The sequence below is a fragment of the Solea solea genome, chromosome 5, assembly GCF_958295425.1.
Source record: "Solea solea chromosome 5, fSolSol10.1, whole genome shotgun sequence".
NCBI lineage: Eukaryota > Metazoa > Chordata > Actinopteri > Pleuronectiformes > Soleidae > Solea > Solea solea.
Genome location: NC_081138.1, coordinates 11,143,317 through 11,167,611, shown reverse-complemented (window position 1 = coordinate 11,167,611; position 24,295 = coordinate 11,143,317). Strand labels below are relative to the sequence as shown.

Sequence of the window (24,295 nt, the reverse complement as noted above, 5' to 3'; positions counted from 1 at the left end):
TCCCCTGTTACAGTGGAAAATGTCAGAACAAATCTAGCAGATGAGCACTGGCATTTGTCTGCCGCGTTGATTCCATGTACAGGTTAAATCATATCACAATCATCATGTTTAATTATACCAGGTTTGTAGATAATTACTTTCATTTGCGGAATTGCCAGAAAGGAAATTTGCTTATGATAAATGTGCTTAAAAAATGCTGGTTGCACAGAGACCAAAGATAACGGCAAATCCACCTCTTCTTGCTTTCTGTACAAGGTCACTGTTTCCTTGGCAACAGTCTGATGGCTAGTTTTGCCTCCTTATTCCTTATCTATTTTTTACTCCGCTCTCTTCATATCTGCAATATCTCTGTTTGAAGACTCCTCATGACCGTTGTGCGTCTGGCTCCCCCTCTTTCTATTCTTCACTTTTTTATCCTTACCTCCCCCTTCTTCAAGCCTTCCTCTTTGAGAGACTAAATGAAAAGCAAAGCGTGAACAGACTACAGGAGATACAATGTTTGGATGGTCTATAAATGATGCACCATCAAAGTGTGTGTTTTTCTCTGACAAAGATGAGACTGAGCAGGGGTCGCTTCAATATCAAAGGCCTCCACCCCCTGTTAGATGTTGGGCAAACGGAGAATGGAAAGTTTCACGCTGTTTTGTTATCAGCTTTCCTCTGTTAGTCTGCAAATGAACTGCTGATACAGATTAATGAGCTATAACCCATCTCCCTTTTTTTTTCTAGGTTTCTAGTTGCTTCACTGACTATGTTAGCCCTGTCTGTGTTAGCCTGACAGGGTCACACTACATTACAAAGTAGCCTCATTTGCCTCTTTATCTGTACTAACAGATGGACTATCAGCTTCCAAGATTGTGTGACCCTGGGGTGATGGCAAGGTACCATGACACTGAGTGGACAACGTAGATCATTGCTGGGTTAACGGAGAGGCTACAGACTGCAGCCTTATGCTCCCCTTCATTTTCCCAAGCAATATTCTGCCGTCGTACGGCACATGCCGACGGATAAAGCGAGACAAATGAGCTATGGCGGAGGGGTGAGGAACGTGACTGAGAAAAGTGACAGAGAGACAATCAAACAAGCAAGGGGACACAGAGGAAAAGACAGTGGGTAGGAAGCAGAGCAAGGGTAGACAGGGGAAGGTGGAGGATTTAGAGATAGAGGCACAGAGGAGTAGTCGAAAGAAAGAAGTAGTAAACATGAAGCGTAAAGAAAATGTAGGAGGAGGAGTGGGTGCAAGAACTTAATCTTAATTAAAGTGAAGGATGTATGTCTGTTGTTTAGGAGCCACAGGGGAAATGCACATTTACTCATTTGGCTGCTTTGCTCCTTAGGCATGCTGGCTTCACTGTGATATCATCCAGAGCTGTGTCATTAAAAGATCCCATTTTGTCTTGACTGACAGGTAGAATATACTGCAATGAAAATAAACCCATTTTATGTTTTGTCTCATAATGCTCTGCTAAAATGGACACGATTTATTCAACAACTAGCAAATAACCACAACAACCACACAAATCAAAGTATTAAATTAATGACACATTGATTTTAATATAAGGCCAAACTCAGCAATATGTTTCACGTGGGATGTATTTGAAGTCCAAATTCACTTTTAGTAAACCATTCTTTCCCTTGTGCAGATTTACACACATAGAAAGAGAGAGAAATAAAATAAGCTAAAAAGCTATCACAATTTGTTTTTTTTCTTAATTTAGTCACTAGACATATTTTAATAAATAATCTTTGCTTTTGTAAAGACATGTGTTAAAGTATCATGTCGTCCCTTTGCCAATCACCATTATCAACATCAACTCTGTCAAGTCAATGTCGTTTTAATTTCCTTTATCGTGTTTTCATGTTTTGGTCCATTGTGTTTGTAGGAAACTGCTGATACTGGATATTTAGTCAAACTTAGAAATTAGATTTGAGTCTCTTGTACATTGTCTTTTGAGCAAGCTTGAATCAGTAAAGGTTCCTGTGTGGCTGAGCTGTGTATGGTACTCAGCATGGGCGGGTGGTGGTAAGTGCTCTTGTAGGTGTTGTAGTGGTTGTAGTGCTCCAGAGGGGGCAGCGATAGGTGTCTCTCCATGGCAGCAACACCTGCAAGCTCTTCTTCAACAGTAATGACCTCCATAGAGGAGGCAGGACCATCAGGATCCTGCTGGTTATGCTGTTTCCTCATCTTGTAGAAAATAACCAGCAGAACAGCAGCCATGAGTGTGATGGCCACAAAGCAGCCAATGATAATCTTTGTGGTTTTCATCACTTCATCCAGGCCATTGAGGGCTCCATCTCCATCCAGATCAACAACTGGAATGGTGTAAGTCCGCTCTGTGGTCCTCGTTGACACAGGAGTACCTTTTGTTGTTGAGGATGACACCCAGCCAAATGGAGGAAGTGGTGTTTGACTATCATCACCAGGTGTCTCAATGGTCTCCACAGTGACTGTGGTGAAATAGGTCACCCCACTGTTTTCCACAGAGGTGACATTAAGGACAGCAGAGGCAGAGATGTTGCCAGCTGTGTTGCTAACCATGCAGGTATAGGTCCCAGTGTCCTGCATTGTGACGCTAGTAAAGTTCAGTGTCCCGTCATTGAGTACAGACAAACGCACTTTGTAAGCCCCATGGGTCACCAATGAGCCATTTGGTGTAAGCCAGCTGATGGATGTCAGTGAATTTGTACGACATTTAAGCTCTGCAGCCATGCCTTCTGTCACATTTAAGTCACTGGGTGGCTCTAGAATGACAGGAACATCACACTGGAAGTAGCTGTGGTCCAGTTCCCCAATGTAGCGACCTTTAAAAACTGTAGGACTATGGCAACGGGCGCAGCAGCTGGTATTAGCAGGTACAGTTTCCTTCAGCCACCAGCTGAGCCACATTATATCACAGTTGCAGTTCCAGGGGTTGTGATGGAGGTGGACCCGCTCTAGGCGATGCAATGGTGTGAAGAGGTCATGTGGTAGAAAGGTAAGGTTGTTGTGAGCCAGGTTGAGCTCCACCAGTGACTGAAGGTCATCAAAGGAATTCCTCTCAATAGTTTGGATCTGGGCATGCATCATCCACAGCTTCTGGAGATTCACTAATCCTGTAAATGAGCTAGGTTTGATTACAGCAAGCTGGTTTCCAGACATTTCTAGTTCTTCAAGCTTGACCAAAGGTAGAATGTTGGGAATCTCCTTGAGATTGCACATTCCCAGGTTCAGGTAACGCAGGTTGCTCAAGTCCTTGAATGCTCCATCAGAAATGTAAGAGAGACGTTTGAGCTCACCTAAATCTAGCCTTCGAAGTGAGGGGACCCTGTTGAAGGCATATGATGGTATACTTTCAATTGGGTTGTTCCGTAGCCACAACTCCTTCAGCTTGGACAAGTACTCAAAGGCTCCATTGGGGATTGTCGTGAGCCGATTATCAAAAAGCTCTAAGGTGTTAAGACTGGCCAGCCCATTGAAGGCGCCAATTTCAATGCTCCGGATGTGGTTTTTGCTCAGTTGTAGAATTTCCAGGTGGCGCAGATGTTTGAAACTGTCCACCTTGATGACCTGAATGAGGTTGTCTTGGAGGTTCAGGTAGCGAGTGTTGGTGGAAATGCCATCTGGGACATCCCGTAGACTGCGGCGAGTGCATATGACTTTGCTGAACTGGTTACTGCATGAGCAGACTGAAGGGCAGGTCTGAGCACGAACCAGCCCAGCCACCACCAGGATCTGAAGGGCCAAAAGCAGCACAAAGAGGGGGTTGGACAGTGCCCCCTTCAGCCTACGACCTTTCATTGTCTGGTGCTGGAGGGAGGAGATCATTGTGTTCAGCATTCATAGTTCATCTGCTGTTTGTGTTCTCTGCAACAAAAGAAAAACAAAGAATATAATTTAATAACCACATACAAGAGATTGGCATAGATTGATGCAGTTTTCCTTTTTGGCTCACACCAAAATAGTTTCACTGCTAAAGTAATTAAAATTGCATTTGCACTATTGCTGCTTGTGATTTTTGTGTTATAAAATTGTAAAATGAATTGAGACTGGTGGCCACACAAACTATTGTAAGATGTAGCTTGGATATAAATCAAGACAACTGATAATGAAAATAACCATTATTTGCAGCTAAGCTAGCTATTTAAACAGTACAATGTTCATCAAATAACACAAGACCAAGTGCAAGATGAATTAAAGGCTAAATTAATTGTCAGTGTTGCCCCTCTGTGGAATAGAACAAGCTTTTGGTTAGCTCCCTAACCCTGGACTGTCCCAGATTTCTAAACTTCACAGAAGCTAATACGTCTACACTGGAGGCTGGAAATGAAAAACAAGAACTTAGCATCTGTCTCCCATTCGAACTGAATTCCATAATATTCTTGTAAGCTTTTCACCCATTGGAATCCTAAGCCTTGAATTTCTTAATACACAAATATTGAGTCATGAACATTTGAAAAGTAGTACCATATGTTCACGTCACTAGGACTCAGTAGTTTCTGTACTGTAAGAAAAGTTACAGACACCAAAGCAACAATCACAAAGTGTATGTGTCAATGCTTTATGCTTTTAAAGTTTTTTTCATATGTGATTGATTTCTTGTGTTTTCTATATTATTTGTTTTTCCCATGCCCCCATTGATTCATAAACAATGCCCATTTTTATTTAAAGTAGTGGTGCAGTGCTGTCTACTATTCAGTATGATCCAATATATCATCACACTTAATTCTGTGGCGAATAGTGTGAATCAAGAGTGTGTGCAGAGGTCTGATATTGTTGCATAACTAAAGCAGCATTTATTATTTCCCAAATCAAGTGACTAAGAAGAAACTCATTACTCTGTTATCTTAGATTAGATTAAATGTGATTAGATTAGTCTAGAATGTGCTCAATATAAAACATTTTAAGCAGCCATGCACATACAGCTCAGCCTGTATGTGCCCACCAGTGTCAATGTGCTGCAATCAACCCTCATTATCTTCTGCCTGCAAATATGTCAACCTATACATTAATAAATACATATCACATGCTAAACATATCATATATGCTGTGAAATTATATATTGTGTCAAACTGTACCATTTAGTTCCTCAGTTCATTTTCCAAGAGCAAAGCAGTCTTTGCTTTTGTTGTGCAAAAACAATTATTCTTCCCTACTGGGTGCTTAGATGTGCATTCTATCTTTTTAGGTCTACCAACTCAAACTATCAGTTAATCATTTATTTCCGTCAACCCACAAGCAACAAGTAATGAGTATTTAATGACTAGTGTTTTCTAAACAGAACACATTTTTGCTGAAGTAGAATTGTACTCCACTGACTTAATCATTAGAAATGAGTCTGCATGTGGATTGGTTTTTACACCAGCCAGTCTGTCATGCCAGCCACTGTGCACAGGCTGCAGAGAGATGGGCCTCTGCTGGGGAATCAGATAGTACAAGGCCTCCCACTGGCAGGAGCTCATTTCTTCTGACTGGAATTACAAAGTGCTGTGAAGGTGAAAATTACTGTCATGACAAACTCACTGCTAGAGATTATTAGATGCCAATATAACACTCTGTTTCTAAACACTAGATTACAGCAGAGAAAGCCTCATTACAATAAAGCATGGCACATATATTTCAGAAGAAAAAAAAAACTTCAAAAATCCTCCTTTGTTGATGCAACACAGCATGGATTAATTTAATCGTGGCATGCTCAACATGTAAGCAGCTACTGTAAGCAGTAGCTGCTTACATCTAAAATCCTGCCAGCAACATAAAAACACACCCACCCTTACTTTTCTGCCTCTGCACCAGCAGCCATTGGAATTATGTCCAACACTGCTGTGATTTGCCAAATTAATTTGTTATAATGAGTTTGTCGGAAATGTGCTGTGGTAACATACTATAGGTCTAAATCAGGTTGCACATAGCAAGAAACTGTAATGTGCAGCAGAGTATTTCAGAACAGCAGTGCACTTCATATGTCAGGTAATTACAGTGGCACTGTTGTGCAATGCAAGCAAATATGTTCAACTCCCACTAGTGAAACTACTTGGACGTCTAGCTTGGACATTTTGCACACATCAGACGATCAAGTTTCAAATCCCTAAATGACAGAGTTAATAAAAGTAACACTTCATTTACAAATATTTCATATTGTGGTGGGTTTGAATGTGACAAGTGTTGAAACAGCTCTACAAAAGTCAAACTGTGAAAGATTACACATCTATGAATATGCCATTTAGCAAGGAATGTTGCATTATTGAACAACTTGCTTTGAAGTAACATTTTGATTTGGATAATTGTCTTGGCTCATTTGTATATTTATCTTCTCCCTCCAGATTTCTGAGGGAAAATAGTTCCATGCAAAGGGAAGATTACAACTGAGTGACAAAAAATATAAAATAAACAACTCAACCTCCACTTCTGCAAAGAACCTCACATGTTGATACAAATACAAAAAGTATCTCATGTGTCACACACAATTCAAATCCTGATGTTGTACAGTTATATTCCACTAAATTGCTTAGTATGTGAATCACAATTTACTTTCACCATCCTTGTTCCCCAAATAGCAGCGTATTTAGCATATTTATCTCATAATTTATTATAGTTTTTGGGGTAAAGAAAACAAAGGTACTGCAGATGCAGTCAGATTGCCTATATTCTTCCCTTATGTGCATGTGTTTTCCCTGGGTTCTCCAGTTTCCTCATACAGTCCAAAAACATGCAGAGGGTATTTTGACACAATAAATTGACTGTAAGTGTGAATGTGAGAATGAGTGGTTGTTTGTCTCTGAATGCTGGCCCTGCGATGGACTTTCACCCTATGTCATCTGAGACTGGCGCTAGCAGCCCCTCGTGACCCTCATGTGGAGGATAAAGCATTAGACAATGAATACATATTTTCTTGATGATTACTAATCCCAACTATTTGCTATTTATTGTTCTTTGGTATCTGTCATTAATGAATTACTGACTTTTCCTTTAATTATTTTCCTCATCTTCCTCCTTCTTGTCAATCCAGTTCATTGACAGAGTGGGTAAAAGCTGAAGTGATGTGAGAGCTGGCAGTCTCAAAAAGATACATGCGACTTATAAGGAAGCTGTCTGATGAACTTAACACCATTTTCCTAATTAATTTAATACATTACTGATTAATTTCATTTGCATGTTTGTTGCATGCCTTGTTTTCGCCTTGTTTCTGCTGATGCTGTAACCCTTCAGGCCGTCTTCATCTTATAATCTTACAAAACCTGTGGGTTCCTGAGAGTTTGTTGTTTGAAGCTGTGAAGCTGTTGTAACTTGACATGCATCACACTCTTGTCTATCTTAAAACAACACCCCCCCCCACACCCAAAAAAAAAAAAAAAATCAAGGCAACTCACCTCCCCCAGCTTGGTCTCAGTACTGTACTATGCTATTCACAGAAACTGCCTAAATAAAATGTATATACCTGAATGTTTGGCACTGACTTGCTTCCTGAGACCAATTAAAAAACAAAGAAACAAAAGATAAACACACACACACAGGGTAAGTTTTGTTTTTCCAGCAGCTGTCAAATGCATCATAATGCTTTGAATGTCTGACACATTTTCAAATTTGCATTTTGAGTTCATGAAGTGATTGATTGTGTGTTTACAGCCGGTGTTTGAGACTAGTTCTGTGAGAGGAGTAACAGCCACTGCTAGTATACACTAAAACATAAATCACAAAATAGTAAAAGGCAAATGGACTCCATTTTTATGTTGCTTTTCTAGTTTTACCAACCACTTAGTACTTTACACTACAAGCCACATTCACCGTTTTCAACTCATATTCACACAGCACTTTTATGATACACTGATGGTAGTTTGTTATCTTTCAGTACATGGACTAGAGACACCAGAGATTAATGGGTGAACTACCAGTCCTCCTGATCCATAGCTACCCTGACTTATTTGTGTTAAAATACCCTGACTTAACTGCTATATGGAATATTTATTATGACACATTTGTGTTTAAGGTGACCTTGAGTGTTGGAAAGGTGCCAACAAATAAAATGTATTATTATTATTATTATTATTGTTGTTATTATTATCGTGATTATTATTATTATTAGTAGTAGTATTATTGTTATTATTATTATTAGGGTTCGAGCAACAAGGTTGCAAGAACCCTATTGAAATGCAAAAGATTATTATTATTATTAGGGACCGAGCACTCACACAGTGTGCGAGGACCTATTGTAATTCGAGCAACATAAACCGCGCACTCACACAGCAGTGTGCAAGGATCTAGGACTGTGCACAAACACAGTAGTGTGCAAGGACCGAGGACCGAGCACTCACACAGTGCGCGTAGGGTCCGAGCCCACGCAGTGGGCGAGGACATATTGTTATTCTAGGAATTATTATTAGGGACCGAGCACTCACACAGTGTGCGAGGACCTATTGTAATTCGAGCAACATAAACCACGCACTCACACAGCAGTGTGCAAGGACCTAGGACTGTGCACAAACACAGTAGTGTGCAAGGACCGAGGACCGAGCACTCACACAGTGCACGGAGGGTCCGAGCCCACGCAGTGGGCGAGGACATATTGTTATTCTAGGAATTATTATTATTATTATTATTATTATTATTATTTTCTTTCATGCCACGGGATCTCGAATTTGACCCCCTGAACCTGCGTGAAAACGGACGAAAATTGGCACGCACATCAGAACTGCCGAAAAATTCGATAAAATAGTGGAATTGCGAAAAACCAATGCAAAATGGCTCAGTAGCGCCCCCACAGGTCACGTGCCTATGGAGCAGGCAAAATTTAGTTTCACTGAATTTCCCCAAATTTGGAGGGGCGATTGTTCGGCGCAAGCCGAACAAAAAATCCTTTTGACACCATGACCTCGACTCAACAGGAAGTCGGCCATCTTGGATTTGGCGTCCATCTTGGCGTTTTACAAGTTTCGTAACTGAACGAACTTGTCTGAGGGCGTTCATCGTAGCAACGCGCAAAACGCGTCAAATTGTTCCAAACCCATCCAAGATCAAAAGTTATAGAAAACTTTCGCAGATTCAAAGGGGCGTGGCCACGGCAGCCATCGAAATTTTGGCGAATTTCGGCGTCTCGCCACGAAACAACACGTGTGCTATAACTTCGCCATACTTTGGCCTATTCACACGAAACTTCATACGTGACTCGAGACCCCGCCCCTGAACACGTCTACGAATGCGAACTTCACCCCAACGCCATGTCGGCCATTTTGATTATCGCGTTTCGCCGCTAAACAGGAAGTGCCCTGTAAATCGCCCAAAAATTTCCCGATTGACCCAAAACTTGATATGTGAAACCATGTGCCCGCCCTGAACACATATGCAAGACATCACCTGCACACAGGAAGTAGATCCTCTGAAACAGGAAGTGCCCTTTAACCTCACCAAACATTGACCAATCGGCCCGAAACTTCATATGTGAGACCAAGGGCCTGCCCTAAACACGTCTGTAAGACATCACCTGCACACAGGAAGTAGGTCGCCCGAAACAGGAAGTGCCCTGTCATTTGCCAAACATTTACCAATCGGCTCCAAAATTGATATGTGGTACCAAGGGCCTGCCCTGAACACATCTGCAAGACATCACCTGCACACAGGAAGTAGATCGTCTGAAACAGGAAGTGCCCTTTTACTTCACCAAACATTGACCAATCGGCCCGAAACTTGATACGTGGTATCAAGGGCCCTGCCTGAACACGTCTGCAAGACATCACCTGCACACAGGAAGTAGGGTGCCTGAAACAGGAAGTGCCCTGTCATTTGCCCATACATTGACCAATCGGCTCCAAAATTGATACGTGGTACCAAGGACCTGCCCTGAACACATCTGCAAGACACCACCTGCACACAGGAAGTACGTCGCCCAAAACAGGAAGTGCCCTTTAACTCCGCCAAACATTGACCAATCGGCCCAAAACTTGATATGTGAGACCAAGGGCCCGCCCTGAACACGTCTGCAAGACATCAGCTGCACACAGGAAGTAGATCGTCTGAAACAGGAAGTGCCCTTTAACTTCACCAAACATTGACCAATCGGCCCGAAACTTGATATGTGAGACCAAGGGCCCGCCCTGAACATGTTTGCAAACCATGACCTGCACACAGGAAGTAGGTCTTCCCAGACAGGAAGTGACCCGTAACATTGCCATACATCAACCAATCTGCATTAAATTTCACATGCGAGATAAGTAACCCGGCCAGAGCCCACGTTATACATGACATGCCGGTAGAGAGTGGCGGCCGGGAGGTCCCGTACAACGCTGCTTGCAGCTTTAATTATTATTATTATTTTCTTTCTCTCCACGGGATCTGGAATTTGACCCCCTGAACCTGTGTGAAAACGGACGAAAATTGGCACGCACATCAGAACTGCCGAAAAATTCGATAAAATTGTGGAATTGCGAAAAACCAATGCGAAATGGCTCAGTAGCGCCCCCACAGGTCACTGCCTATGGAGCAGGCAAAATTTAGTTTTACCAAATTTCCCGAAACTTGGTGGGGTGATTGTTCGGCGCAAGCCGAACAAAAAATCCTTTTGACACCATGACCTCGACTCAACAGGAAGTCGGCCATCTTGGATTTGGCGTCCATCTTGGCGTTTTACAAGTTTCGTAACTGAACGAACTTGTCTGAGGGCGTTCATCGTAGCAACGCGGAAAACACGTCAAATTGTTCCAGACCCATCCAAGATCTAAAGTTATAGGAAACTTTCGCAGATTCAAAAGGGCGTGGCCACGGCAGCCATCGGAATTTTGGCGAATTTCGGCGGCTCGCCACGAAACAACACGTGTGCTATAACTTCGCCATACTTTGGCCTATCCACACGAAACTTCATACGTGACTCGAGACCCCGCCCCTGAACACGTCTACGAATGCGAACTTGACCCCAACGCCATGTCGGCCATTTTGATTATCGCGTTTCGCCGCTTAACAGGAAGTGCCCTGTAAATCGCCCAAAAATTTCCCGATTGACCCAAAACTTGATATGTGAGACCATGTGCCCACCCTGAACACATATGCAAGACATCACCTGCACACAGGAAGTAGATCCTCTGAAACAGGAAGTGCCCTTTAACTACACCAAACATTGACCAATCGGCCCGAAACTTAATATGTGAGACCAAGGGCCCGCCCTGAACACGTCTGCAAGACATGACCTGCACACAGGAAGTAGGTCGCCCGAAACAGGAAGTGCCCTGTCATTAGCCAAACATTGACCAATCGGCCCGAAACTTGATATGTGGTACCAAGGGCCCGCCCTGAACACATCTGCAAGACATCACCTGCACACAGGAAGTAGGTTTCCCGAAACAGGAAGTGCCCTTTAACTCCTCCAAACATTGACCAATCGGCCCAAAACTTGATATGTGAGACCAAGGGCCCGCCCTGAACACATCTGCAAAGTATGACCTGCACACAGGAAGTAGGTCGCCCGAAACAGGAAGTGCCCTTTAACTCCGCCAAACATTGACCAATCGGCCCAAAACTTTATATGTGAGACCAAGGGCCCGCCCTGAACATGTTTGCAAACCATGACCTGCACACAGGAAGTAGGTCTTCCCAGACAGGAAGTAACCCGTAACATTGCCATACGTCGACCAATCTGCACTAAACTTCACATGCGAGATAAGTAACCCGGCCAGAGCCCACGTTAAACATGACATGCCGGTAGAGGGTGGCGGCCGCGAGGTCCCGTACAACGCTGCTTGCAGCTTTAATTATTATTATTAGGGACCGAGCACTCACACAGTGTGCGAGGACCTATTGTAATTCTAGCAACATGGACCGAGCACTCACACAGCAGTGTGCAAGGACCTACGACAGTGCACAAACACAGTAGTGTGCAAGGACCGAGGACCGAGCACTCACACAGTGCGCGGAGGGTCCGAGCCCACGCAGTGGGCGAGGACATATTGTTATTCTAGGAATTATTATTATTATTATTTTCTTTCATGCCACGGGATCTCAAATTTGACCCCCTGAACCACCGTGAAAACGGACGAAAATTGGCACGCACACCAGAACTGCCGAAAAATTCGATAAAATAGTGGAATTGCGAAAAACCAATGCAAAGTGGCTCAGTAGCGCCCCCACAGGTCACGTGCCTATGGAGCAGGCAAAATTTAGTTTCACCGAATTTCCCGAAACTTGGTGGGGCGATTGTTCGGCGCAAGCCGAACAAAAAATCCTTTTGACACCATGACCTCGACTCAACAGGAAGTCGGCCATCTTGGATTTGGCGTCCATCTTGGCGTTTTACAAGTTTCGTAACTGAACGAACTTGTCTGAGGGCGTTCATCGTAGCAACGCGCAAAACGCGTCAAATTGTTCCAAACCCATCCAAGATCAAAAGTTATAGAAAACTTTCGCAGATTCAAAGGGGCGTGGCCACGGCAGCACTCGGAATTTTGGCGAATTTCGGCGTCTCGCCACGAAACAACACGTGTGCTATAACTTCGACATACTTTGTCCTATCCGCACGAAACTTCATACGTGACACGAGACCCCGCCCCTGAACACGTCTACGAATGCGAACTTGACCCCAACGCCATGTCGGCCATTTTGATTAACGCGTTTCGCCGCTAAACAGGAAGTGCCCTGTAACTCGCCCAAAAATTGACCGATTGGCTCCAAACTTGATATGTGAGACCATGGGCCCGCCCTGAACACATCTGCAAGACATCACCTGCACACAGGAAGTAGATCGTCTGAAACAGGAAGTGCCCTCTAACTTCACCAAACATTGACCAATCGGCCCGAAACTTGATACGTGGTATCAAGGGCCCGCCCTGAACACGTCTGCAAGACATCACCTGCACACAGGAAGTAGGGTGCCTGAAACAGGAAGTGCCCTGTCATTTGCCCATACATTGACCAATCGGCTCCAAAATTGATATGTGGTACCAAGGACCTGCCCTGAACACATCTGCAAGACACCACCTGCACACAGGAAGTAGGTCGCCCGAAACAGGAAGTGCCCTTTAACTCCGCCAAACATTGACCAATCGGCCCAAAACTTGATATGTGAGACCAAGGGCCCGCCCTGAACATGTTTGCAAACCATGACCTGCACACAGGAAGTAGGTCTTCCCAGACAGGAAGTAACCCGTAACATTGCCATACGTCGACCAATCTGCAGTAAACTTCACATGCGAGATAAGTAACCCGGCCAGAGCCCACGTTATACATGACATGCCGGTAGAGGGTGGCGGCCGCGAGGTCCCGTACAACGCTGCTTGCAGCTTTAATTATTATTATTATTATTATTAGGGACCGAGCACTCACACAGTGTGCGAGGACCTATTGTAATTCGAGCAACATAAACCGCGCACTCACACAGCAGTGTGCAAGGACCTAGGACTGTGCACAAACACAGTAGTGTGCAAGGACCGAGGACCAAGCACTCACACAGTGCGCGTAGGGTCCGAGCCCACGCAGTGGGCGAGGACATATTGTTATTCTAGGAATTATTATTATTATTATTATTATTTTCTTTCTCTCCACGGGATCTTGAATTTGACCCCCTGAACCTGCGTGAAAACGGACGAAAATTGGCACGCACATCAGAACTGCCGAAAAATTCGATAAAATTGTGGAATTGCGAAAAACCAATGCAAAATGGCTCAGTAGCGCCCCCACAGGTCATGTCTATGGAGCAGGCAAAATTTAGTTTCACCGAATTTCCCGAAACTCGGTAGGGCGATTGTTCGGCGCAAGCCGAACAAAAAATCCTTTTGACACCATGACCTCGACTCAACAGGAAGTCGGCCATCTTGGATTTGGCGTCCATCTTGGCGTTTTACAAGTTTCGTAACTGAACGAACTTGTCTGAGGGCGTTCATCGTAGCAACGCGCAAAACGCGTCAAATTGTTCCAAACCCATCCAAGATCAAAAGTTATAGAAAACTTTCGCAGATTCAAAGGGGCGTGGCCACGGCAGCCATCGGAATTTTGGCGAATTTCGGCGGCTCGCCACAAAACAACACGTGTGCTATAACTTCGCCATACTTTGGCCTATCCACACGAAACTTCATACGTGACTCGAGACCCCGCCCCTGAACACGTCTACGAATGCGAACTTGACCCCAACACGATGTCGGCCATTTTGATTATCGCGTTTCGCCGCTAAACAGGAAGTGCCCTGTAACTCGCCCAAAAATTTACCGATTGGCCCAAAACTTGATATATGAGACCATGTGCCCGCCCTGAACACGTATGCAAGACATCACCTGCACACAGGAAGTAGATCCTCTGAAACAGGAAGTGCCCTATAACTTCACCAAACATTGACCAATCGGCCCCAAACTTGATACGTGCGACCAAGGGCCCGCCCTGAACACGTCTGCAAGACATCACCTGCACACAGGAAGTAGGGCGCCTGAAACAGGAAGTGCCCTTTAACTCCGCCAAACATTGACCAATCGGCCCAAAACTTGATATGTGAGACCATGGGCCCGCCCTGAACACATCTGCAAGACATGACCTGCACACAGGAAGTAGGTCGCCCAAAACAGGAAGTGCCCTTTAACTCTGCCAAACATTGACCAATCGGCCCAAAACTTGATATGTGAGACCAAGGGCCCGCCCTGAACATGTTTGCAAACCATGACCTGCACACAGGAAGTAGGTCTCCCAGACAGGAAGTGACCCGTAACATTGCCATACGTCGACCAATCTGCACTAAACTTCACATGCGAGATAAGGAACCCGGCCAGAGCCCACGTTATACATGACATGCCGGTAGAGGGTGGCGGCCGCGAGGTCCCGTACAACGCTGCTTGCAGCTTTAATTATTATTATTATTATTATTATTTTTCTCCGCATGGAATCTCGAATTTGACCCCCTGAACCAGCGTGAAAACGGACGAAAATTGGCACGCACATCAGAACTGCCGAAAAATTCGATAAATTTGTGGAATTGCGAAAAACCAATGCAAAATGGCTCACTAGCGCCCCCACAGGTCACTGCCTATGGAGCAGGCAAAATTTAGTTTTACCGAATTTCCCGAAACTTGGTGGGGTGATTTTTCGGCGCAAGCCGAACAAAAAATCCTTTTGACACCATGACCTCGACTCAACAGGAAGTCGGCCATCTTGGATTTGGCGTCCATCTTGGCGTTTTACAAGTTTCGTAACTGAACGAACTTGTCTGAGGGCGTTCATCGTAGCAACGCGCAAAACGCGTCAAATTGTTCCAAACCCATCCAAGATCAAAAGTTATAGAAAACTTTCGCAGATTCAAAGGGGCGTGGCCACGGCAGCCATCGGAATTTTGGCGAATTTCGGCGGCTCGCCACGAAACAACACGTGTGCTATAACTTCGCCATGCATTCGCCGATCGGCATGAAACTTTATATGTGACACGAGACCCCGCCCCTGAACACGTCTACAAATGTGAAGTTGACCCCAACGCGATGTCGGCCATTTTGAATTATGCGTTTCGACGCTAAACAGGAAGTGCCCTGTAACTCGCCCAAAAATGTACCGATTGGCCCAAAACTTGTTATGTGAGACCATGGGCCCGCCCTGAACACGTCTGCAAGACATGACCTGCACACAGGAAGTAGGTCGCCCGAAACAGGAAGTGCCCTTTAATTCCGCCAAACATTGACCAATCGGCCCAAAACTTGATATGTGAGACCAAGGGCCTGCCCTGAACATGTTTGCAAACCATCACCTGCACACAGGAAGTAGGTCACCTGAAACAGGAAGTGCCCTTTAACTTTGCCAAACATTGACCAATCGGCCCGAAACTTGATATGTGAGATCAAGGGCCTGCCCTGAACACGTCTGTAAGACATCACCTGCACACAGGAAGTAGGTCACCTGAAACAGGAAGTGCCCTTTAACTTTGCCAAACATTGACCAATCGGCCCGAAACTTGATATGTGAGACCAAGGGCCCGCCCTGAACACGTCTGCAAGACATCACCTGCACACAGGAAGTAGACTGTCTGAAACAGGAAGTGCTCTTTAACGTCACCAGACATTGACCAATTGGCTCGAAACTTTATATGTGAGACTAAGGGCCTGCCCTGAACACGTCTGTAAGACATCACCTGCACACAGGAAGTAGTTCCTCTGAAACAGGAAGTGCCCTTTAACTTCTCCAAACATTGACCAACCGGCCCAAAACTTGATATGTGAGACCAAGGGCCCGCCCTCAACATGTTTGCAAACCATGACCTGCACACAGGAAGTAGGTCTTCCCAGACAGGAAGTGACCCGTAACATTGCCATACGTCAACCAATCTGCATTAAATTTCACATGCGAGATAAGTAACCCGGCCAGAGCCCACGTTATACATGACATGCCGGTAGAGAGTGGCGGCCGCGAGGTCCCGTACAACGCTGCTTGCAGCTTTAATTATTATTATTATTATTCCTAAAAGTAAATCGCATTTTTGAGGCCTTTCCCATACCCCAAAACTCACAGATTTTTGTGACCGCATCAATCCTGGTGTAAATTTACGTCTGAAAGTCGTTCGGGGAAAATGCGTGGAAAATTGGAGGTGGGAGGGGCTAAAAAGTCACGCAAAAAACTTCTATTAGGTCAACTCATGTCGGGTTTAACGTACGTGAACGAAACTTGGTACACACGTTCATTAGGTGGGGACGGTCAAAAAAGTCGATGACGACTTTCCCGTGAAACCTACAGGAAGTCCGCCATCTTGGGTTGATTGGCGATTTTTTGGCGATTTTGGCGAATTCGCAGCAATGGTATTTGAACTAACTCCTCTTAGAGTTTTCGTGCGATCACCTTCAAACTTGGTGAGGTCCCTGTGGACCAGTTGAGGAGCTCACGGTATCAAAAGTTTTTTCAAATGTCGCACGGCGCACAAGATAGGGGGCGGCAAAGTTCGTGATGATTCTGATGTTTCGCATCAGAAAAACAAAACTCTTATAACTTTGCGATGGAAGGTCCGATCCGAACCAAACTTGCTATGATTGATGATGGGCCATGGCTGAAGACGTCTATGAAAAAACGGTGAAGTTTGAATACAGCGCCTCCTTGTGGTGAAAGAAAATACACAAAAAAAAAGTTTTTTTACGATTTCGGGAATAACTTTTACACAGATAATCGTACCGCACTCAAAATTGGTGACAACAGTCAAAACACATGGTAGATGATGCGTGATCAATATGACAACAAATCGTTTAACGGTGTTGCCATGGCAACGACGCAAAGTCGGATTTTTGGGACAAAAAATCAAACTGCTACAACTGCGCGAATCCTGGTCCGATCTGAACCAAACTTGCTAGGATTGATGATAGTTCGGCCCTAAAGACGTCTATATGAAAATATTAAATTTCGAAAACAGCGCCCCCTGGTGACAGTAGACAATATGACAGCTGGTATTTCAATTATCTCCTCCTAGAGCTTTTGTGCGATCACCTTCAAACTTGGTGAGATCAATGTGGACGAGTTGAGCATCAAAAGTTATCAAAAGCTTTTTAAAATATTGTATGGCGTAGGAGATAGGGGGCGCCAAAATTGGAGATAATAATAATTTTTCACAACAGACAATGAAACTCTTATAACTTCGCGATGGAAGATCTGATCCCAACCAAACTTGCTATAGTTGATGATGGTTAGTTGCTGAAGACGACTGTGTTGCTGAAACGGTACATTTTGAAAATAGCACCTCCTGGTGGTGGTAGAAAATTCTAAAAAAACAAACTGTTACAACTTTGCCAATCCTGGTCCGATCTGAACCAAACTTGCAAGGATTGATGACAGTCCGGCCCTGAACACGTCTATATGAAAATATTCATTTTCAAATACAGCGCCCCCTGGTGACAGCAGACAGAATTACATTTATAGTTTTGGATGCTGCTCCAACAGGGATTGTTGTATCCACTTGAAACTTAGTATGTGGGACCCCAGACCCTTCCTCAACATGTCCGTAAAAGGTCACCTCCCTACAGGAAGTGGAACGCCCGAAACAGGAAGTAAAGTCTTACATTGTCCGATTGACATGAAACTAGATATGTGAGTTACTGGACCTTCCCTGAACATATTTACGGAGATGCCGTTGACCGAACAGGAAGTCAGCCATTTTGAACAGGAAGTGCCCTCTAACTTTGCCGTACGTTGTCCGATCTGCACAAAACCTTATATGTGACACCAGGGACCTGTCCTGAGCATGTCCGTAAAAGGTCACCTCCCTACAGGAAGTGGAACGCCCGAAACAGGAAGTTAAGTCTTACATTGTCCGATCTGAACAAAACTTGATATGTAAGACAAGGGAACTTCCCTGAACACGTTTACGGAGACGAACAGGAAGTTGGCGATTTTAAACAGGAAGTGCCCTCTAACTTTGCCGTACGTTGTCCGATTTGCACGAAACCTTTTATGTGACACCAGGGACCTGTCCTGAGCATGTCTGCAAGAGATGACCTCCCAACAGGAAGTCGAATGCCCGAAACAGGAAGTAAACTCTAAGATTGTCCGATCTGAACAAAACTTGATATGTAAGACAAGGGAACTTCCCTGAACACGTTTACGGACGCGCATTTGACCGAACAGGAAGTCGGACATTTTAAACAGGAAGTGCCTTATAACTTTGCCATACGTTGCCGCGATCCCCCCCGAAATTTGGATCGACATGCACAGGGACGCCGCTGAAAATAACTAGTACTGAAAATAACTAGTACTGAAAATAACTAGTACCGCGCGCGGTGAATGAACGGGTGAGAGCGCGAGGCACGCGGGGAGCCGTGGCACACGGCGACCCGCGTGGGTCGGCTCGAACCCGTTCAGAACCGCGCGCGGTACTAGTTATTTTTATCATTATTATTATGATTTTGATGATGATGATTATTATTATTATTATTGTTGTTAAGTTTGTGGGGTGTGTAAACAGACATTAAGAAATCCTTTTTCAAGCGTCGAAAAAATTTATGCTTTGAATCTGAACATTCAAAGTTCAACTGACAGCCACAATAATGAATTTTTGAGATAATAAAAGTAACATTGACTATTGAACAGTTCATGACTGGAGGGAAGATATGTAATTTTCAGTAGAGTCAAGGTAAAAATGGTGAGACATTCTACAACTTTTCATTCAGCTGAGATTTTAAAGCCATGGCACAGCTGCAGACACTAAGCAAGTTCACATTATTGCTATTCAAATGCCATTCAAATGTTCTGTCAACTGTAAGTATATGATTCCAAAAAGTTGCTAATCTTCATTTAAGTGGAAAAAGCCAGTTGTAAGGAGCTTTATTGGGTCCAGTTATTTTTTTAATGCTCCATTAATTGTATTTTGGACAATAGGAGACATGAATACAAGCTTAATGGTTCACTGATTCAACCAATTGGTGAACCTGCGATACGACTGTCTGGATGTATTGAAAAGGTTTGTGAAATTGTCATTCTTCTACAAGCAACCCATTTTAGAGTATTCCAAATGTCAGTGGAGGAACATCAACATATCATGTCATGGAAATTCATGCAGGTAATAGATTTAAGTCCTGGTGTGCAATCATCAAATGCCAAGGAAATGTGGTTCAGGGATTGGGGCTCTTCCAGGGTGAAGGCTGCTGTCTCCTCTCAATTAAAGTTGGTAAATTCAGTCGATTCAATTCAATTAATTCATCCATCTATCCATTATCTACTGCTTTATCCTCCACAAGAGGGTTGTGGGGGGTGCTGCTCCAACCCCAGCCAACATAGGGCGATAGGCAGGGTGCACCCTGGACAGTTTGCCAGTCCATCACAGGGCCACATAGAGACAAACAACCATTCACTCTCACACTGACACCTACGGTTAATTTAAAGTGTCCAATTTACCTAATCCCCATATTTCATGTTTTTGGATTGTGGAAGGAAGCCGGAGAACCCGGAGAACCTGGAGGACACTAGAAAGAGATGTGTATGAAGTGCCAAGGTTTTGGATGAATGGTTGAATGAAAACTGGGTGGGTAGCTTGACACACATGTTTCATGGTGCTATCAATGTTATTATCAAAGGGATGTGTGTCAGTTCTTAAGAAAATATGATTACGATATAAATAAATTATAAAAATTTCTGTTGATTTTCTGAACAAATCCATTAAAATGTCATGGTCTTCAATGATTCACCCAAGTTTGAAGTCGATCGGTGAATAGGTCCAAAGAAATTCAAATCCAGGCAGACACGCTTTCCTCCATGTTGGTAGGATATATAAAGATTACAGAATCCAGCCAACACAAGGAACATGGATAAAACAAATCATCATTCAAGAAAAACATTTCCCCTCACTGACTTAGCCTGTGCATGTGCACACGATTCAAGAGTGTTCTGAATATTACCAAATTCATTCTGCTAAATGACAGCTAAAATGGGATTTATGTTTATTCCAACCAACAAAAGAGAACAGTAATCCAGGTCTGTTCATCAGGGATTGGTGAGAGGTGGCGCAGCTGACACTCTGACCTGAGATTAACATCTGCCATCCCCACAGGGCACAAGCACTCCCAGATGGCATGATCATATCGGTGAAAATCATCATGATTTTTGATGACCAGGCGCTCATTTTGTTCAGTCTGTGATGGAATGTGATAAAATTAAAATAAAGGCAAAATTGGGAGCAATCAAACGGCTATCTGCAATTATGGTCTTATGGTCATATATTTACATCTATATATATATATATATATATAGATGTATATATATATGTATATATATATATATACTTCAAGCAATTTGCACTTGAAGTACTTCATATAAAGCACAGGAGAATGGAATGAATGGAACAACCCAACAGAAGTGTTTCCAGGGGACATTTGAAAGTGATGCACACCCCTCTCCACACCATGGATAAGAACTGGATAGAGCACGAGCCTGTTGGCTCCGTTCATTCCTATGGAGTTGCTCACCCAGCACATAGTATATGTCAAGAACATTTCTGACTTCCGGGTTTTTATTTCCGTTGTGTTGTGGGGTTTGCAGTGTGTTGTTCTTAATGTGTTTTGTTGTGATATTTGCAGCGCCATGACTTCTCAGGGCCACCATGCAGTACTGCAAATACCAAGAAGTGAAAGAGATATTTTTAAAATAAAAGTTTTTGTGCTGACATAATTTCATTTCCTGCCTCCTAATAATAGCAAGGGCTAAATAATCTGCAGGGACCTCCATGTTCAAACACACTCAGCCAAGGCTGTATCTGGTCTCTGCGAGGGGATTAAGACAGGATGCCCTGTGTGGCAAACTGACTGAATGTACTCTTAGTATTCGTGTCACTTGTCTAAGTCACCAATCTGCTTCCATGACTGCGTCCCTGTGACTGCGTGACTGTAGTTGGAAGCGCATCGCAGTAAAGTAGACACTGACTGGACTAAATGAAAACATGGGCAGAGGAAAGTATGCTATCATGACTCAATTGCAGTTGGTGCAGTCTTGGTATGAGCGAATGGTCTCACTACTTAACGTTTTTGGTTTTGGTCAGAAAGCTGGAAACACATCCCCCTGCATGTAGTATATAAAACAGGTGGAAGCCTGCATTTAGGTGCAGTGCACACACAGCTGGCAGCGGTGGCAGGATAATGAGCTGCACAGTCCTTGTGAGCTGCCTTCTTACGATGCTTAAACAGATCACTGCTTTAGCCAAGGATTTCTGTGATCACTGGAGCAGGTTCATGCAGAGGAGGAGCAGCCAGCATATTGAACTCATGACCCTCATTTTGTCTGAAAGATCAGTTATTAAGTATTCAATTTAAAACATTTTACATTGCGGTGATGCCTTTATTGCATGTTATGCTTAATCTGTGAAACATGGCTCTATCTTAATGTGTAAATAACATAATAAATGTGATTTCTTACAGATAGAAAAGAAGAGAAGCTGTTGAAAGAAGGACAGGGAGATGCGTTTTAATGACATGACATGAACATTTCTGATTTCGTTCCATGGGCAGGAACAGAAACGATTGCAGTCTGAAATTGTTTACCTCACTGTGGCATTTTACTGGTGTCGCAATATTCAACAGTGCTGTACTAAAAATGACACAATAGGAACATAGCTTCAATGGCTGGTCTTGGCAGGTTGCCGCTCCCTGCAAAGTGCAGAGTGCTTAAAGGGATTAGTTCACTGGAGTGTCCTCTGTTCAGTCACACCTATTTGCCAATGAATTCTGGCCACCCTAGTTTACAAATTGCAAATTGACGGAACAGGAAAAATTGAAGGGAGGTCTCTTTGGAGCTTTTGTGTTAACGTTCAGGTGACAAAAAACTGACAACAGATGGATTTTGTTCTTCCAGTATATTACACCCCACCAATGTGCCACTGTTTCTCACCGGAAATCATTAGTCTGGATTGTGCTCGATGTCAATCATCAGTATCCTTCATCGTAGTTCTAAAACCACAATGTTGAGATTACGTCCTCACATTTTCCTTTGCTGATCCATAGTTCATATGTAGGTTGCATTAGCACAGTCTCACTGGTGTTTATGAAACAAATAAATACGAGCTGAGCTTAAATTTCTTATAGTTTTAGTCAATAAATAAAATATTCAAAAACAGTATGCACCCAAACACCCATATAAATCAAATACAACAAATAAAAAAGCAAAACTTGCACTTTTCTTCCAATCTAAAATTTCATTTTCAACAATATAATCATGCTACAAATGACATTTTAAAAAAAACAACAACTACACTGATGCTGCTGAAAGCTTATTGTTTATTTTTATCTGTTTGCTCGACTCTGTTTTGAATTTATTTGACTTAACCACATGTCACAATAAACTGTGTAAATGAAATAAGATGTTCCTCCTGGCACTGTGCTCCTGACAGTAAGCACTGATATGTGAGGTTGAGCAAAAGATTTTTCCAAAATGTGAAGGTATGATGCCGTAGTGATGTGACAGTGATCGATCACCAGGACTAACACATCTACTTAGGTTCAGATCTATATTCTTCTACAAGCCTCTGGCTCCAGCTTTCAGAAACATGTACTTTAAAAGTAAAAATGGCTCAAATTAAACCAGTGAAGAGACCACATCTGCTCTGGGATTCACCAAATGAATTGGTCTAAATATTCTCAAAAGCATCCAGTCTTCTATTTATGCCTCCATAAAGAGCATGCAGTCTGCACCTGTAATACTGTAAGTAAGCTTTTATACACCCAATTACCTTCATGCTAACACAAACAAAAAGCAATAAATACTAAACTGGAAAGCTAAAATACCGTGAGAAAAATGAGTATGTCATTAGGCTTTGTCGTTGAGCATAAGGTGGATATATTATTTAATATTCTGCAGCAACTTCAACAATGCAAATACATTGTTTTGTTTTTTTTACACGTACAAACAGTGAGAAACACTACACTACTACACTATGACTGATAATGACCTACTTGAATGGAACGGCCAAGCATGTGCTCACACACATAAGAGACATGAGAGCTCCACTAACACTGATAGACTCTTGGTGGAAGGTTAAATTTATGCTCTTCTTTCCCAAATTTTTCAAATGGCTCTAGTAGTGTGAGAAGCATGTGGTAGTTCTATTGATCCCTGCAGTCTTTCACTTTGCTGCCTCCAGGGAGGTCAGAAGGAAGGGTCATCTTCACATGGAGCTTCTTTGGAGCTGGCAGCGAGTCAGTGGGGAATCACTGAGTTGCTCAAGGGCAGAACAAGAACAGTGAGTACATTACAAACTCGTTGCTGTATGGCTACAATAGGAGGGCCACCTTAAACCTCCTCTACTAAGAATATCTTCAGAGGAAGTTCTCAATATAAGACACAGCTTTGAGAGGTGGAGGGTAGAATTTTATCTGAAGTGAAGATTAGGAGAGCGCCATTAGGTTGTCCTACTTCAAACAGCAAGTTACTCACCTCGTCCTATAGAACATACCGAACAATAGGTACTGCTCAGCTATTCTTCTTAAAGTACATCCCTGCCATGTGGGATGTCAAATTGCATAGGTACCTGGTGACGGCAGTGTGAATTAGCATCTCAAAAATTGATCAGAAGCAATGTTCCATGCTGTATATGTGTTGCCTAAGTCATTGTCTGAAGTGTTAACACTGCAGGACGCTATAATTCATTTCATAAAGCAAGTAGTTCATCCCAGTGCAACAATTTACAGCTAGGAAATTTAATTCGCTTCAACCAGATTACTATAATTATCTACCTCATGAAGAAGGGTGATCAGAGGATTAAGGTCTGTTCAAAAATAACCGACATTCAATATATTTGGACTCATAAATGAAAGCTGAAGAGCAGACATTTTTCCTCAGTGGTGTGATTTTGTGTTTAGTTTTTCTCTCGGCGTCTCCCCTCCCTCCCATCTCTCTCTTTTCTTTCTGTTAATCTGC

General features: G+C 43.3%; 1 protein-coding gene across 1 annotated transcript in view; it reads right to left on the bottom strand.

The window, feature by feature from the left end:
* Window positions 1–1,575: 1,575 nt before the first annotated feature.
* The window catches only part of lrrc4cb (leucine rich repeat containing 4C, genome duplicate b), a 43,234-nt gene continuing 20,514 nt past the window's right edge, over window positions 1,576–24,295 (bottom strand). The window contains exon 2 of the mRNA XM_058630077.1: window positions 1,576–3,844. Within this exon, the coding sequence (XP_058486060.1) occupies window positions 1,922–3,817 (1,896 nt within the window). The 5' untranslated portion in view covers window positions 3,818–3,844 and the 3' untranslated portion in view covers window positions 1,576–1,921. The remainder of the gene's footprint in view (window positions 3,845–24,295) is intronic.